Source organism: Vombatus ursinus, unplaced genomic scaffold (assembly GCF_900497805.2).
Source record: "Vombatus ursinus unplaced genomic scaffold, bare-nosed wombat genome assembly UNPS02014802.1, whole genome shotgun sequence".
NCBI lineage: Eukaryota > Metazoa > Chordata > Mammalia > Diprotodontia > Vombatidae > Vombatus > Vombatus ursinus.
The window spans coordinates 15,011,897-15,028,097 of record NW_020954580.1 but is presented as its reverse complement, the minus strand read 5'-3'; the positions used below and the strand labels follow the sequence as shown (position 1 = coordinate 15,028,097).

General features: G+C 36.5%; 1 protein-coding gene across 4 annotated transcripts in view; it reads right to left on the bottom strand.

The window, feature by feature from the left end:
* LANCL1 (LanC like 1) overlaps positions 1–16,201 on the bottom strand; it is a 41,699-nt gene that overhangs the window by 9,139 nt on the left and 16,359 nt on the right. For all 4 annotated transcript variants that reach the window (XM_027873856.1, XM_027873853.1, XM_027873854.1 and 1 more), the window contains exon 4: positions 8,345–8,552. In XM_027873856.1, the coding sequence (XP_027729657.1) occupies positions 8,345–8,552 (208 nt within the window). The remainder of the gene's footprint in view (positions 1–8,344; positions 8,553–16,201) is intronic.

Here is a 16,201-nt window from a genome sequence, read left to right as displayed (position 1 = left end):
AAGCTAGCTATGGAAATGCATGCATCAACTTCACTATCTATGTGTACATACAAACACAACATCTATTATCTAGGAGTACATCCCCAGAAAGTATGCTGCCTCAAGGTAAGTGAACTTAACCATAGTATTCAAAATTTCTCCATTTACTGAAACCAATGGTTCTACCTATGGATGGTGCAGTGCTGGCTGGTGGAGAACCTGTGTTTTCTTGGTGTTAATTGTTAGGCCCAAATTAGCACAAGCAGCAGAGAATTGATCCATATTTGGTTGCATCTCATTATCAGAGGCAGCATTGAGTGTATAATTATCTGCAAACAAAAAGTCACATATCAACTCTCCCTCCACTTTAGTCTTGGCTTGTAGCGTTTTCAAGTTAAATAATTTACTATTCACGTAGTAGCTGACATTGATGCCATTTTTGTCCTCATTGAAGGCTTCTGAAAACATTGCTGAAAACATCATGCTAAAAAACATGTAAGTACACAGCACTTTCACTTCATTGGTGACTGGGAAAGCACAAGAGCGTAATCCATTATTCAGAACCCATGCAAGCATTTTGTCATGAAAGTGATGTACAATACTAATTTCTTCAGGCAACCAAATTTTGCCATGATTTTCCACAAGGCCTCATGACTGACAGTGTCAAAAGCCTTGGTCAGGTTGTGTACAGACGTCTGTTCTGCTCCTGGAATTTCTCCTGGAATTGTCAGGCAGCAAACACTGTATCAACTGTTTCTTGGACCTTTCTGAAGTCATATTGGCTCTCAGGTAGATGACCATCTTTCAGGTGAAGAATCTACCCATTAAGGAGGACTCTGGTATGAATCTTACCAGCAATGATTAAAAGAGAGACCCTAATGTGATTGTCATAGGGGCAACCTAGTTTCTTGACCTTTGTAGAGATGGACAATGGAAGCATCCGTGAACTCCTGGGGGATAACCTCCTATTGAATATGGAAGATTTCAGTCAGCTTTTGTATGAGCAGGGGACCCCTTGCCTTGCAAATCTCAGTTGGAATAGAATCAGCACCAGGTAATTTGCCACATAAGATGAGCCTAATAGCATTCAAAAAACCTCTTTTTCAGTTGGAAGTTTGGATAGAGAAGTATTAATTTCAACCTGAGCTATATGGTCAATGCCTTCAGTATTGATTGATGACAGTCTGTTGAGAACACTATGGAAGTATTGAGCCCACCTCCAGGATCACATCGTTATTACTAATCAATGTGGCTCTATTAGCACTGAGTAGTTAAGATGCACCACAGGTACTTGGCCCATAAGGCATCATAAAAACTCTTTGGATTGTTACTATCAGAGTAATACTAAATTTCATTTGCCTTCTTACTGAGCCAAGAATTCTGTATGTCCTTAAGTTTTGCTTGCACTTTACTTCTGATGGAGTGAAATGCCACTTTCTTAGAGATGGATGAGCTATCCTGCTGGTAATTCCTGTAGAATTCTCGTTTTTCACTTAGCAGCTTCTGAATTTCCCCATTATTTTTGTCAAACCATTCTGATGTCTGCAAGTGTTCTGGCGCAGATGGGTAAACGTGATACTGTACACCAAATCTCTGAAAGCCCCTCACTCCTTTTCTGTTCCATTTCTGCCAACCATGTACTGGCTTAGTTTTCCCTCCAACTTCGTAACAAACTGTTCAAGCTCAGAGAAGCGCTCTAATCTGTCAACATTAAGTCTTCTGGTCATTGTCTTGCCTTGGGGCCACCTTTTTTGTTGAATGCGAACGTTCAACTTGGAGAGGATATGTCTATGATTAGTCCAGCACCCTGTGTGACACACATTGTCTTTGTCACTCTCACATTCTGTCTCCTTAGAATGACATACATAGTCCTATTACATGTTAATGTTTGCTATGAGGGTGCATCTATAAAGTTTTATTGTTGTTAAGGTAAATGGAAGACAGTGCTGGTGATGAGAAGGTCATGAGATGCATAAGTCTTTAGTAGTACATGTCTGTTGTTGTTTCTGACTCCCTTCCTCCTAAGGACTCTCTGCTATGTCTGATAGTCTGTACCTACTCTGGCATTACAAGTCACCCAGAGTTAGAAACTTGTCCTCTTTCAGCACATTGATGATGAGGGTCACCTGGTCTTCATAAAATTTTTCTTTGACTTCATCAGGGTTTGTCATGGTGGGATCATATGCACTGATGATGGTGGTGTAGTACTTTCCTGCAAATAGCAATTGCATAGTCATAAGCCTGTTATTTACTTCTTTTGAGAGGCATCCAAGATGGTCTGTCATTGTTATGTACGGCATATGTAGTTTTAAGCCAAGGCAGATAAAGACAGGTGAAATATTACCAATGAACAAATTCAGGAAGAACATACCCCAGGTGCCTTTGAACACACCAATCACGAATAGGTTGGAAAAAGAAAAACACAGGGGTTGCAAGAATTCTTTGGTGTCAGGGACTGCATGTATAGAGCCTTCCATCATTCTAGCTGCTTCTATCTATAGGTCTGTTTCTCCTCCTTCTGGGAGAAGAGGCCTGGTTTAATTGGCCTACATGACTCTGAAAACACCACTGAATTTTTAAAAAAAATCTGTCCTTGGTATACATTCTAAAGATGAGGATGCCTTAAAATGAATTACTTTTGATATTTCAGTAATTAAATTCCCTCTTGGATGCAGTTAATTACTATATAAGTTGGATTTTTCTTACACTGAATTATACAACTGTGTTTTATCAAGATTCCAGGGTACTTTCCTATTTCATTTATCATTTAAATAACATGTGTATGAAAACTACTTTGATGTCATTATAAAACTCTAATAAAAATATACACTTTTATTTTGTAAGCAATTTCATATTCTCAACCTTTATAAAAGGCAGACTACTGCTGTCCTTAGCTAATTAAGAAAATGGCCTTAGGTAAGGGCTACATTTCCTCATCTGTAAAATGAGGGGTTTGGACTATATGACTTCTCAAGTTCCTTCTAGCTCTAAATCTATGATCCTAGGTGCAAAAATCTCTTTATGCTTCAATTTCTAAGTATAAGCAGAGTCCATATTGGAGCTTCAAAAACCAAAAAAATTTATGCTGTTAGATTCAAAAGGCCTTGATACTTCTCAAATACTGTTTTCTGAATTGAGAAAACTGAGTTCCAAACACATTGCTTTAGAAACACTGCTTGCCCTGTGGGATGGTAAAACTTCTTAGAGAAAAGCATAGAGGAAATGGTTCACACCAAATTAAAAGAAAAGGACCAAGGCTGAATAGTTCTAAAGAAGCATCCAGTTAAATCCTGTTATAACTGACTAACATCCCGAACAAGTCATGTTCTAATACTAACAGCTAATACACAGCACTTTAAAGTTTACAAAGTGCTTTATGTGTATCATCTAATTTGATTCTCATAACCACTTTTTGAGGTAGGAGTTATCATACCTATGCCCTTTTAGAGATGAAGAAATTGTGGCTGAGACGTTAAATAACTTGCCCAGGGTCATACAGATAGTCAATGTCTGGACAGAATTCAAACCCAGGCATTCCTGTCTCTAAGACTACTACTCTATCCACTGTACTACCTGCTAAAACAGAATAAATTTATTTAAATAACCTAAACTTTTTCAAATTTAAGGGCTGGCCTATCTTGATGTTTGAAAACTTGAAGCAGTCTGATATATTTGACAATTGCATCATGTTGTTGCTGTTCAGTCATTTTTCAGGTATGCCCAATTCTTCTGATCCCATTTGGGGTTTTCTTGGCAAAGATACTGGAGTATTTTGCCATTTCCTTCTCCAGCTCATTTGACAGATGAGGAAATGGAGACAAACAAGGTTAAGGAACTTGTCCAGAGTCACATAACTAGCAAGTGTGTGAGGCCCGATTTGAACTCAGAGAGATAAGTCTTCCTGACTCCAGGCCCAGTGCTCTATCCATTTCATCTATGAGGCAAGACTTAAATAAAAATGAAATAGAGCATCCCATTATTACATTGGTAAAGCGACCAACAACTCTTCATTCACATTTTTAGTCTAAACTTTGAGGGGGAAAAAAACCACCATCCTTCTGCCTGTCGCTGTCACGACAAGGCAGATATCTTTCTTTCCACAGATTTAAACCAAGTATGCAATTTTAAAAATCCTATTTCCTCTAGTCTTGCTTTCTTCTCCAGCAGAGTTGACAGTTCACTACTTTCTGAAGAACAGGGACATCATATGGTTCTTTGAGGTTACTCCTCTTGCTGTTTCTAACTTACAAAAGGCAACTCTGACTCTACAAATCACAATATTGCAGAAATATTTCTTCAGGACTCTAGAAGCATAAGAGAGAATTAAAATAGGCAACATCAGCATGAGGTACTGGAAAAAAAAACATGGTACTGTACTAGGCTTAGGAGTCTTGTAATTCTGCCACTAATTAGCAGTTAATTCTGGAAAATAACTTATTCTCTCTAAATCCTTAGTTTTCTTACCTATAAATTAAAGGATTAATTTTGGTGATTTGTATTTGTCCCTTCTTAGTCAAAGATTCTTATTTTGTATTTATTTGTATTTTGTATTTCACGGATTCCTCTTGTTTGTACTCAGAGATCGTTCTTGTTTGTACTCAGAGATGCATTTCTGTGATGCCAGTTCTCATGATGGCATCATTGTTGGCTAAGAGCGAAATCAGAAGAGCTACAAAGACAGACACATCAAAAAGATATGCACAGGCAGAATTCTAGCACTAAGGTCACTTAAGATGAGTATTATAAAGTCTTAAATATATTTTTATTGTAAGTATGAAAGTAGAGATGTAATAATAACAAGTATTTGAGAGTAGGCTTGAAAAAAATTATTGGACATGTTTAAAAAATAGGATTGATTACACTCTTATAAACAACTTTGGTGTAATACCTTTTGAAACAATCTGGAAGGAGGCCAAGGTCATACAAGGCCTGATGGTACAGTTGTATACAGAAGACAATAAATAGGCTACTCAAGGAAATCAGTCACCTGAAATATCTTATATGAACTCTAAGGGAGTCATAACTAACAGTGGGGCTTATTTTTCTGGCTGCAGAAAAAAATGGTACCAAACTTAGTTGCCAAGCCAAATGTCTACATTTTGCATGTACACAATCCTTGTTACTAGGCACTGACCCCTAAGGTCTTTTTTATTTCTTTGCTTCAGAACTTCACATGAATTTTTTGGTGCTAATTTTACCCCAATAGCAGTTAAATAAATCAAATGGACTCAGTCCAAATACTTCATAAAATTCCATTTTTTCTACTAACTCCACAGATGCAAGCTCCTTATAAAAATGGATTTTTTTTCATAAAATGTTATGATCACTTATAAATAAACAAAACAAAATCTAGCAGTTTTGTTGTGAGACGTGTTTTAGGATATCAACAATCTTATAAGCAAAAATTGGCATCTTTTAGCTTTACAGGAATTCTTCAAGAATGTGAAACTTTCCCTCTGTGAATAGTTCTAGGTTTTCTTGTGTCTGTTAATTCAGTAATACTGCATACTTTTAAAAATAGTATTTTATTTCCCCCCTAATTACATGTAAAAACAATTTTTAACATTCATTTTTTTTAAGGGTTTGAGTTCCAAATTCTATCCTTTTTCTAACCCCTCTCTGAAATGGTAAGCAATCTGATCTAGGTTATACATGTGCAATCAGGTAAAACATTTCCAAGTAATACTGAATACTTCTAAGGAAAATCTACTTGTCAGTTACAAGCTAATGGAAATCCATGTTCCATGATAAAGATATGACTTTTAAAATATAAAATGTGGTGCCGTGGAAAGAGAACTGGATTTGCAGTAGAGAACTTAAGTTCCATTGCTAGGTTCCTGTGACCTTGGAAAATTCACGTGCCTCTATGAGCTCAATTTTCCTCATCTAAAATTGCAGTGGGTGGTGGGGAGATGGAGTAGGTAATCTCTACTAAGGTTTCTTCCAGCTTTATCACTATGATTCTATGATACTGCATGAATTACAACTGAAATAACAGGTGGTTGCAAAGCTTCAATGAGATCCAAAGTGTATTAGTAGACCTTCTATATGATGAAAATACCAAATTAAAAAAAAAAACAACCAAAAAACAAAAACTAAATGCTCTGCAGAGGAATGATTTTGATAATTCAGCTTACTTCCTATTTTACCAACATAAATTATCAAATTGTCAAGAAAGAATTCAATGAAGCCTTGTGGTAACTTTTCAATTGCTGTTCTTTTCCTTCAGAAATTTTTTTACAAAGCCTGTTATTTTCCAGGGCTGTGAGCCTAATAACTGCCAATAGGTGGCAGTGCAGAATTAGAATTCTGACTAGCATGAAGCCAAACTTACCTGCCTTAGGAAAGTTCAACAAAGAAGTGAATCCTCTCTAAACACTTTAAGGATAACATCCCATTAAAATTATTCTGCACAGTTTTGGAGAAAACAGCTATTTCATACTTGTTGGGTTTGAATTCAAGTCATGAACGTCATCAATTGGGTTCAATGATCATTAAAGGCAACATTTTTCTTTTAACTGCATGGTTTATATTTTGCACAATAGTGATAAACTGAAGAGATAATGGAATTTATAAAGCATAATGGATATTTTAAGTGTTTTGGAAACCTTAGAATCCAGGAGCAGATATTTGCTTCTCCATTTATTTGTTTTGAAATGCTGGTGGTATTGATTGTAACACAACATTTTTTATTACAGGGAATAAAGCAATGAAATAGCATCGAAGGAAAAATAAAAACATAAAAAGAAACAATTTTGTTTGCCATCTCTCCGACATTTTTCAGAGTGTCAAGTTGTTTGGTGGAAATTTTGTATTGTACAAGGAAATCATCTTGTCAAGTTTTTCCAAGAAGGCTTTTCTAGACATGTCATATGATAAAAAGGAGATACCCTATTATCCTTTTTGTACAAAATCAGAAAGTAAAAGTTCTAGATCATCCTCAAAACTGCCTGTAATAAATTATTTAAGAGTAAATCACTTCCCTGATTACAAAATGGTGACAGTGACATTCATTTGGGGTCATATTTTGAGATCTCTGGGTAGAAGGAGTTAGAATAGTAAAAAATGGGTATAGTATAATCTAGGAATGTCTGGTGCTGCTTATTACAACTTTTCATTTAAAGTAATATAAGGCTCCAACATACCCATATTCTTGTAGCATGCCATGATGTTAACATACTAGAATTCTTCACTCCCAAAAGGCCATTTCTTTAAAACACCTCAGAGGATTTGGTTAGCGTGTAATGCTGGGAGTAGAACCCATTTCACTACACATCATAGCTTGGGGTTTAAATCAATTTTATCAAAAGATCGTTGTGTGACATACTAAATGGGAAGCAAGAGAAAGCAAAGGGAGGCAACACAGAAAAGGGAAGACCAGAGGAAAAATCAGCGTGGTGCATAAGTAGGAAAAAGTCAAGTTTTCTCTAGTTGTGATAAAAACATTAAGACAGGGGGGTACAGAGTTCTGATGCTACTAGATTCGTGATGAAGTGATTCATGGCTTTGTTAATGAGAAGGAATTATACAGAATCTGTAATTTATTTTTTTTCAAATTCTTATAAACTCCCTTGCTCTGTTACAAAGCTTTACAAATGGAGAAAAAAAAGCTATTACCATAATGAATGAATTTTCCTATCATATATTCACATTTTGTACCCTTTATCTGAAGAAAAATGCTAAAAAAAGGGGGGGAGGAGGGATAGGTTAAAATTTTGATGAAAAGTGTTTATGACTGTGGTGGTCACACTAAAATTGGAATATGTGCCACTGGGCTTACCTCATTTATTATTTTTTAATCTATAACAGTGAGTCATCAAAAAATAGTTTCCAAAGGACTCTGAACTTGCTTAGCTTGAAATGAAAGAGTTTGTTTCTGTTTTTCTGTTCCAACATGCACTGGACAGGGAACAGTGTTCTTTGTTGGTTAACGTTAGGCAATTCAGCCTCAACAGAAGGAAAACATGCTAACTAACTTTAAGAGTAATAACTGGTGTTTCTTTACTGCAATTGCTAACCTGGGCCAAACTAGCTGGTGAGGACCACACAGGGAGCTTCCCAATTGGACTAGGGGTCAAGAGATTTCATTCTACTAGCACTATCAATGAATTGCTGCTAAGCTTTGAGCATACTCATGTCAAGATAACTTGTTAAGAAATAGAAAGCATAGTCCTAACCCCTAATTACAATAAGGGATTTGTACATGGATTACTCAAATGATCATAATAGGAACACTGGAAGAAAAGGACTTTATATGTACAAGGTAACATCATTAGAATATTTTTGATTCAACCCTGCTTACTCACGTAAAATCACTGCAATATATACTATCTAGATAAGACAATTCTCCCCTAAAGAAACGTACCGAGTGATGCAGTCCTCTGCCTGTTTCTCATTCCCCATCTTGTGGTATACCACAGCTCCCACCGCTAAAGGGCCAGCATCGCCACAAAGGAAGGTGATGGTGCGCTTGGTCAGGGAACTTAAGCTCTTTTTTACGTATTCATGGGACATCTGTAGGTAGATTGTGTCTCCATATACATCAAAGAGATGTAAGTATAGTACAGCAATCCCTGGAAAGGAAATATTCGTAAAGGTAAGGATGGATGGGCCAACTGATGCTGTCTTTTGGTGTGCTGTCTAATAGAGGCAGATAGGTGACACTGGGCCTTGAGTCTAGAAGACTTGAGTTCAAATCCTTACTAGCTGTGTGACTTGGGCAAGTCACTTAACCTCAGATAATAACAGCACTTACCTCACAGGGTTGCTGGAAGGATCACTTGGGATAAAATTTGTACCATGCTTAGCACAGTACCTGGCACATGATGCAGGCACTATATAAATGTTTATTCCCCTCCTTCCTTCCCTTTCCTTACTCAAAACAGAATGCAGCAACTAATCGTACATCCTTGTGTCATCCCCATAGTGACTAGTACACACGACATTCAAAAAACATTGCCAAATAACTAAAGAATTGAGTTGAATGATAGTAATGAATAAGAACTCAATTAAAATAATGTTCTATGGTTCACAAATAATTTTCCTCACAACTAATCTGTAAGGTTGACAGGATAAGTAATATTATCCCCACTTGATAAGGAAATTGAGATTAAGGGAGCTGAAATGACTTGCCCAGGGTCTGAGTGTTAATAAGTCCCACAGAATTTAGAGCTCCTGGGTAACTGAGAGATCATCTAGCCCAAGTCTTTCATTATACAGATGAAGAAACCAAGGCCCAAAGCTGTTAAGTATCTTGCCCAAGGTCACAAAGTAAGTAAGTGGCAGAGCTGGGAAATGAACCTACCTTTTTTGACTCCAAGATTACTGCTCTTTCAATGACAACAGGCTGCTCCCTCTTTGAGAAAGGCAAAATTACTGATTTCTACAACACAGTGACTAGTGCACCAACACTTTTTCCTCCTCTCTGGACCTGAAATTTCATCAATATACAAATTCTGGGTGAGGAAATTCCCTCTACTAATGCACATCACCAATAGGCTTGGAGCACTGAGAGATGAGTTAATTTGCTTGAGGTCCAACAAACAGCCAGTATGTGTCAGAGGTGAGACTCAGGCCCAGGTCTTCCTGAATTCAGTGCCAGATCTCTCTACACTCTACCTTTTAAAACCTTGTCAGTAATTAAACAGACAGCCCAACTCCATGTATAAATAATCTGGAATCTGTGAGCACAAAAACAGAAACTAGCTTTATGCCTAAATAGGAAGAGTTTGGTTTATCTTTAGGAGAAAGCTGATTTTCTTTTCATAAAAATAAAAAGAAATATTCTGCTCCCCTACCCTGTCTTCTTGTTTGCCATAGGCAGGCCTTCAAAGAAACACATAAAAGTTATTCATTCTCTGGGAAAGTATATCCTGCTTTCCCCAGCTCATTTCTACAGGTGCTCAGCCACATCAGCACTGACATTATAAAAGCTGCATCAGTGGCTCTGTCTTGGAGCCTTTCTCTACTCTTTTATTATCCTACTTTTGAAGACTGTCATACAAAATTGAGGAATCATCAGTATTCCCTTATTCCAAATGCCTGTCACAGTAGGTAGAACCTCCCTTCAAAAGCCAACTGGTCTCACAGCAGAGTCAAAGAGTATGAAGTAGAGAACCTACTTGCCTGCAGCATTTCTAGAATGCTCATTTTTCTCCTTACGGTACACTTTCCATTTCATTAACCATTTCTAAGAAGACACAGGTTCTGTGTTTAAGTCTAAATTAATAGAGCCCATCTCTGTGCATATTTCAATGCAGGAAGAACGCAGCCTACAAAATTACTTTCCACTGTACTGAGGCCAATTTTAAATTTAGATCATTTTCTCATTTTGCATGGGTAATCTCCAAAGCTTCGTGCTACAGACAATTCAATTTCACGTGTATATTGAGGACAAATTTCCATTTCCTGCCAAAGTTAATAACCTTGTCCATTCCTTCAAGGCAGCTCAATGTTAGTAATTCCACAAGCTGATGATCAGATGTACCAGTGCTTGGGGTTTGTATGTACAAGCACATGAAACTGTATTTTGGGGTAGGAAAAAAAAAATTCCTTTTCACAAGTGATCAATGTCAAGTGCTTCTCCTTGAATGGGGTCCTTAATGGGCCTTATCTCTATCCACCCAACTCATAGAGAGAGTGATACGTTTTAAATTGTTACCTTTCACTATTCAGGCAGCTTCTATTCCCACTGCTGTCTCAACTGTCCTAATTAAGTAATGTAAGCACCATGGCCAGATAACTGACATGACTGAAGTCTAGGAAAATAAAAAGGGACTAAATACAAGCCTGATAATTGTTTCCTTCTACAGGCTTTTTCCATCTCATTTTCAGAAAATTCCACTGCCCCCAAAACATCAATTCTTTTTTTTTTTTAAAGAAACTCGAGCCTTCTGAAAGCCCTAAATGTGAAGTTTTCTATATTTTCTACAAAACACACTAGATTATCATTTCTCAGATCTTGCCATGTTTTAAGTGAAACAGCACAGCAACGCCCTTGTTAAAGAATTTATAGTTTAGGTGCAGACAAAATGTCTCAAGACAGAAGACAATTGGAGAGAGGGGAACCAGAGGAGGCTTTTTCCAATTCGAGGATTCTATCCTTCTAAGATCCAAGTTTCTATCTTTAGCTATACTTTTTGTGCGCTTCAGTTTCTACGTTCCTAAAACAATGGCTCTTCTATTTCCTTCATTTTACTCATGAGATTAAAAAGCATTAAAACTTTAAAGTATTAAAAATGCTTTAAACAAAAAAAGAAGGAAAAAAGTTAAGTTATATTGATTCAAAGCCTTCATAAATAATATGGACAGAACAGAAAATTACAAGGCCAGCAAAAAGCACAGTAAGCTGAAGTTATTTAATGTGACACTCTATTCCTCTCTACCAAATTTTAACAGAAGAAGAAGATAAAAAGAGGTTTTTAAATCCTCAGTCCTTCCACGTCTAAAAATCTTGGGTGAAATAGCTTAAACTTGCTATGTATGCTACTCTAAGCACAAGGAGGCTCTGTATACAAACAACATCACATCATCTCTCTATAACTAAGTTTCTAGACAGAAAAAGAGGGTTGAAAAGCAGGCATCTCCTTCAAGCTATACTGGGAAAACTTAAAGACTTCGTATTTCTATCTATCCAACTTATATAAACATTACTTCTGGCCCCAGATAATGCTTTATAAAACCCTTACTTTCATGAGCAATAAACTTAATCCAAAATTAAGTAAAGAAAACCTATGTGTGGATTACCTATCTTTGCCCCAAATTAAGAGTTAAACATTTATTTCACCTCAGTCTAGAAGCATGTTTCATTCAAGTTCATTGGTCAATGGACAAGCAAAATGAAAATATTAAGATTCCTCAAGGAGATTAAACTGTCATTTTTTTTTTTTTTGGTGGCAAACGGAAGGGAGAGAGGGAAGTAGGGGTATAGTATTTAGGAGACTAACTAAGCAGAATGCTAACTATCCGAGAAAGAAATGAAATGCAGCAAGCATCTTATAGCTTACCCTTGACGCCAAGACCAAAAAAAAAAAAAAAAAGGTAAGGTTTCTTTAAATGTTTTGATTCCAACTTGAAATTTCCATGTTGAGATGAATTTTGAAGCTTAGTTATTTAACGGCATTTATGGAAAATCAATAACCAAAGAGTCAAATAGCAACTTGTCAAATGTCTTGTTCAGTAAATACAAGGGACCATAATTTCCCTATGCCCTCTGCATGTGAAACTTTCATAATATGAAAGGTTTGTAAGGGACCTTCCAAGGTAATTTAGTCCAGACCTTTAGAGATAAGGAAAAAGAAACACAGAGTAAAGTGGCTTGTCCATGACCACCCAAGTTATAGACAGTAAACTCCCTTTATCCAGAATGGTTGGGAAATGGAATAATTTAATAATTTAACATTTGAGTTAACCAAATGTTAGCACATATATCACATGCAGATTTTCAGTTATTTTCAAGAATTAGAGACAGCATGGCACAGTGGAAAGCCTGCTGGATTTGGAGTCAAAGGCTACTTACTACTGACGTTAATCCATCCCTTACTCCAATCCAATGACTTCTGAGGTCTTTTCCAATTCTAAATCTATAGTCTTAAAGAATAAAGTATAGATAAAATCCAAAGTGTCCTGAATACAATTTTTTTTTTTTTTGCTTTTTGGTAAGACAACTGGGGTTAAGTGACTTGCCCAGGGTCACACAGTTAGTAAATGTCAAGTGTCTGAGGCCGGATTTGAATTCAGGTCCCCCTGACTCCACGGTCAGAGCTCTATCCACTGCGCCACCTAGCTGCCCCTCTTGAACACAGTTTTATCATTCTTTCTTTGATTCAGAAAGTCCGTTAGGACCTTGCAGTACTCTAGGTCACCATTACAAACATTAATTTCACTGCAGAACACTATGGGACGAACAGTAGTTATTTGAGTTTTTTTGTCATTTGGATTTTGATAAATAGAGTTTAGTGAATGACGTGGCATCATCAAAGAGCTGGTAGATGTCTAAGCATAGCTAAGAGGGAGTAATGATTGAAAGTCTAACATAAATAAAAGTTGTGATGTTAAGAATATGAATACTGTTGTTCACATTCTTTATTTTATTATTATTATTGTTATTATTTTATTTTATTCAAGTCTTCTTGTTCAAAATGACTACTATGGAAATGTTTTACCTAACTGCACGTGTATAACCTATATCTGATTGCTTATTGTCTCAGACTGGGGAGAGGGAGGGACAGAATTTGGAACTCAAAACTTTAAAAAAAAATGGTTAAAAAAAAAAAAAAAAAAAAGAACATGAATGCTACTGAAATTCCAGACTAGTTTCTGCTCCAAGCAAATGAATTTAACCACATAAACACTTCTAGTGACATTTACAATTAAGGATGCTCTGTGATTTGATGCTACTATTTTTGATATTCAGCTGCAGAAGCTGGAGTCAACGTTGCTTTTCTAAAGATGCATCTTGTATGAATGACATGATCATGTTTCACAGAGGTTGTCTTCTCTTCTGTGATTTTTCTCTTTACACTAATACATAAGTATCTCAAAAGGAAGTTTCATCAAGTACAAATGCTATTCTGACAGTGAATTAAAGTGAAATGGCCTACTTGATTTCTGGTTAATCAAGGTGTGGTTCATTTCCCTTATGATGACATTTTAGTCAATAATTCTAAGGTCTGAATATTAAAGACTCAGAATTACTCTTTTTCAGCAGAAATCTTATACCTCAGGTATTTGCTTTGGTTTACTCGAAGATGTAGCTTTTCATCAAGGAAATAGGGAAAGTGCCTCCTCCTCCTCCTCCTCCAAAAAGTCAATATAATTTGCTAAGCACAGATCATATTCCAGGTCCTGCTGTCAGGGAAGGAATGAGAAGTCATGGAAGGCATCATATTCTCCTCCTTCCTTTGACTGCCAAAGGAAAACTAGAAAGGTGATAAACTCAAATATTTATTAAACACTTATTACTGTTGGCCAAGTTTTTGCTGGAGAATCAGGTAAATAGCATAAAAAGGTACTGTTTTATCTCCTGTATCAGTACAGTGGTATGGATAAACCAAGGAGAGAAGCAGACACTTAAGATTTTAATCTTTATTGAATGTTTCCTGAACTGAACTGAAAATGTGAAAGAGCCTGAACTAGTGTAGTAGAAATGGGATGGAAAGGAAGGGAAATCTGAAAGATATTAAAAGTCAATTTTAATATTAAAGTCAATATAAACATTAAAAGCTATTAAAAAGTCATTTTAAAATTCAAAATGAATTGTGATTGACTAAGTTTATGGGAAAAAAGAGAGGGATTCACCAAAGAGCTTTTCCAAGATTTTGAGACTGACTGAATGGGACACTGGTGGTACAGAGACAGAGACAAAAAGTTTGGGAGAAGAGTCCACTAGTACATAAAAAAATTTATAAATTCTGTTGGGGGAGCAGACTGCATTTCCCCAAGATGACTTCAAGCCACTACATACTGGTATACCTATAATGTTTGTGAGAAGTGCAGCTAGAACTTGAGGGAAAACCACTTAAATAATGCAAAATTTAAAAATCATGTTCTCTTGAATGAACAGAATTACACTTTGTCTAAGGAGCACAAAGTCCTTCATAAACATTATCTCATTAATCTCAAAACATTGCGTTAAGGAAGTAACTAGCTATTTTAAAAAATAGTCACAATACTTTATAATTATAATGTGCTTTAAATTATTGATTAAACATTCCTAATGTCTAGTCCTATGAAGTATGAGGGCAATTCAGGAGTGGTCCATTTTTAAATGGTTCCATTTGCAATAATGAGGCTGATGAAATTACATTTTAGAAATGAGGAAACCAAAGCAAGAGGTTATTTGCCTTGCCACTGAAATTCTTGGAGTAAGATTTATCTCCAGTGCCTTGAATCAAAGTAGGTAAGTGACAATAAAATCTGTGATTGCTGGGGAAAAAAAAAAGAAAAAAAAGGAGAGCATACAAAGAAGATAAAGGCCAGGAGAGAATCTTGGGTACACCTAGAGTTAAGGGACATGATGGAGATCAAGAAGAACCAGGAGACTGAGGAGTAAGCAATACAGGAAGGAAGAAAACCAAGAGACCACAATGTCATGAAAATCCAGAAAGTAAATAGGAGACAGTGGTTAATAGCAACAAATACTGCAATGAGGTCAAGAAGAATGTGGATTTAGAAAAGGCCATCACATCTGGCAATTAAGAGATCATTAGTAACTTGGCAGAGAACAGTTTCAATTATGAGGAGGACAGAAGCCAGATTGCAAAGGGTGGAGAAGTCAGAGGAGAGGAAATGGAGGCAGTAGATGGAGAAAGCTTTTTCTAGTGGTTTGGCTGTGGATTAAAAAAAAAAAAGAGTGAGGTGAAGGATGCTGCCTTGAGTGGATGGTAGGGTTAAATGAAGGGTTTTTTTTTATTTTTTTTTTTTAGGATGGGAGATATAGGGGTATGATGTAAACATTAAGAAAAAAGCCACTAGACAGGAAAACCGAAAAGTAGCAAAAAGTAGTGGTACAGGGTGGGGCTAACCATGGATGGTCTTTATAAAACACTTCTATTTTGCATTTCTATGGTTATTCTTCTTTTTTTTTCTTAGTGAGGTAACTGGGGTTAAGTGACTTGCTCAGAGTCACACAGCTAGGAAGTATTATACGTCTGAGGCTGGATTTGAACTCAGGTCCTCCTGACTCCAGGGCCAGTGCTCTATCCACTACACCATCTAGCTGCCCCAGTTATTCTTAATATTCTTCATTTATTTTATAAATGTGATGTAAATCCTTTGTCAGAGTACTATTTCAACTTTGTAGATAATATCCCAATAGTTATATTAGGTTAGGCATGGAAATATTCTCTTTCCTTCATGTACTCTAGGAGCAGAATGGTGTTGAGGTTATCGGTACTGGTATGAGGCACTGGAGATGCTTAATTAATGTCAGTGCTATACATAAATGCATAGACCCCTGAGATAATTTTGAATGGTATGGACATAGAAAAATTTCCGACAGAGGGAGCAGCAGGTTGTGCAAATTTGAGTTGTACAACTTCTCTGTTACAATTTTGCCCCATCTGAAGCTTAAAAGTTCAATAATTATGGCAGAAAGTGCACTGGATTTCAAATCAGAGGTCCTGAGTTTGAAGCCTACGACTGTTACTAGTGGAGTTAACTATACTTCTCTGTACCTATTTTCTCAATAAGATGGCGGAAGAGGGGGAGGGTTGGATTAGAT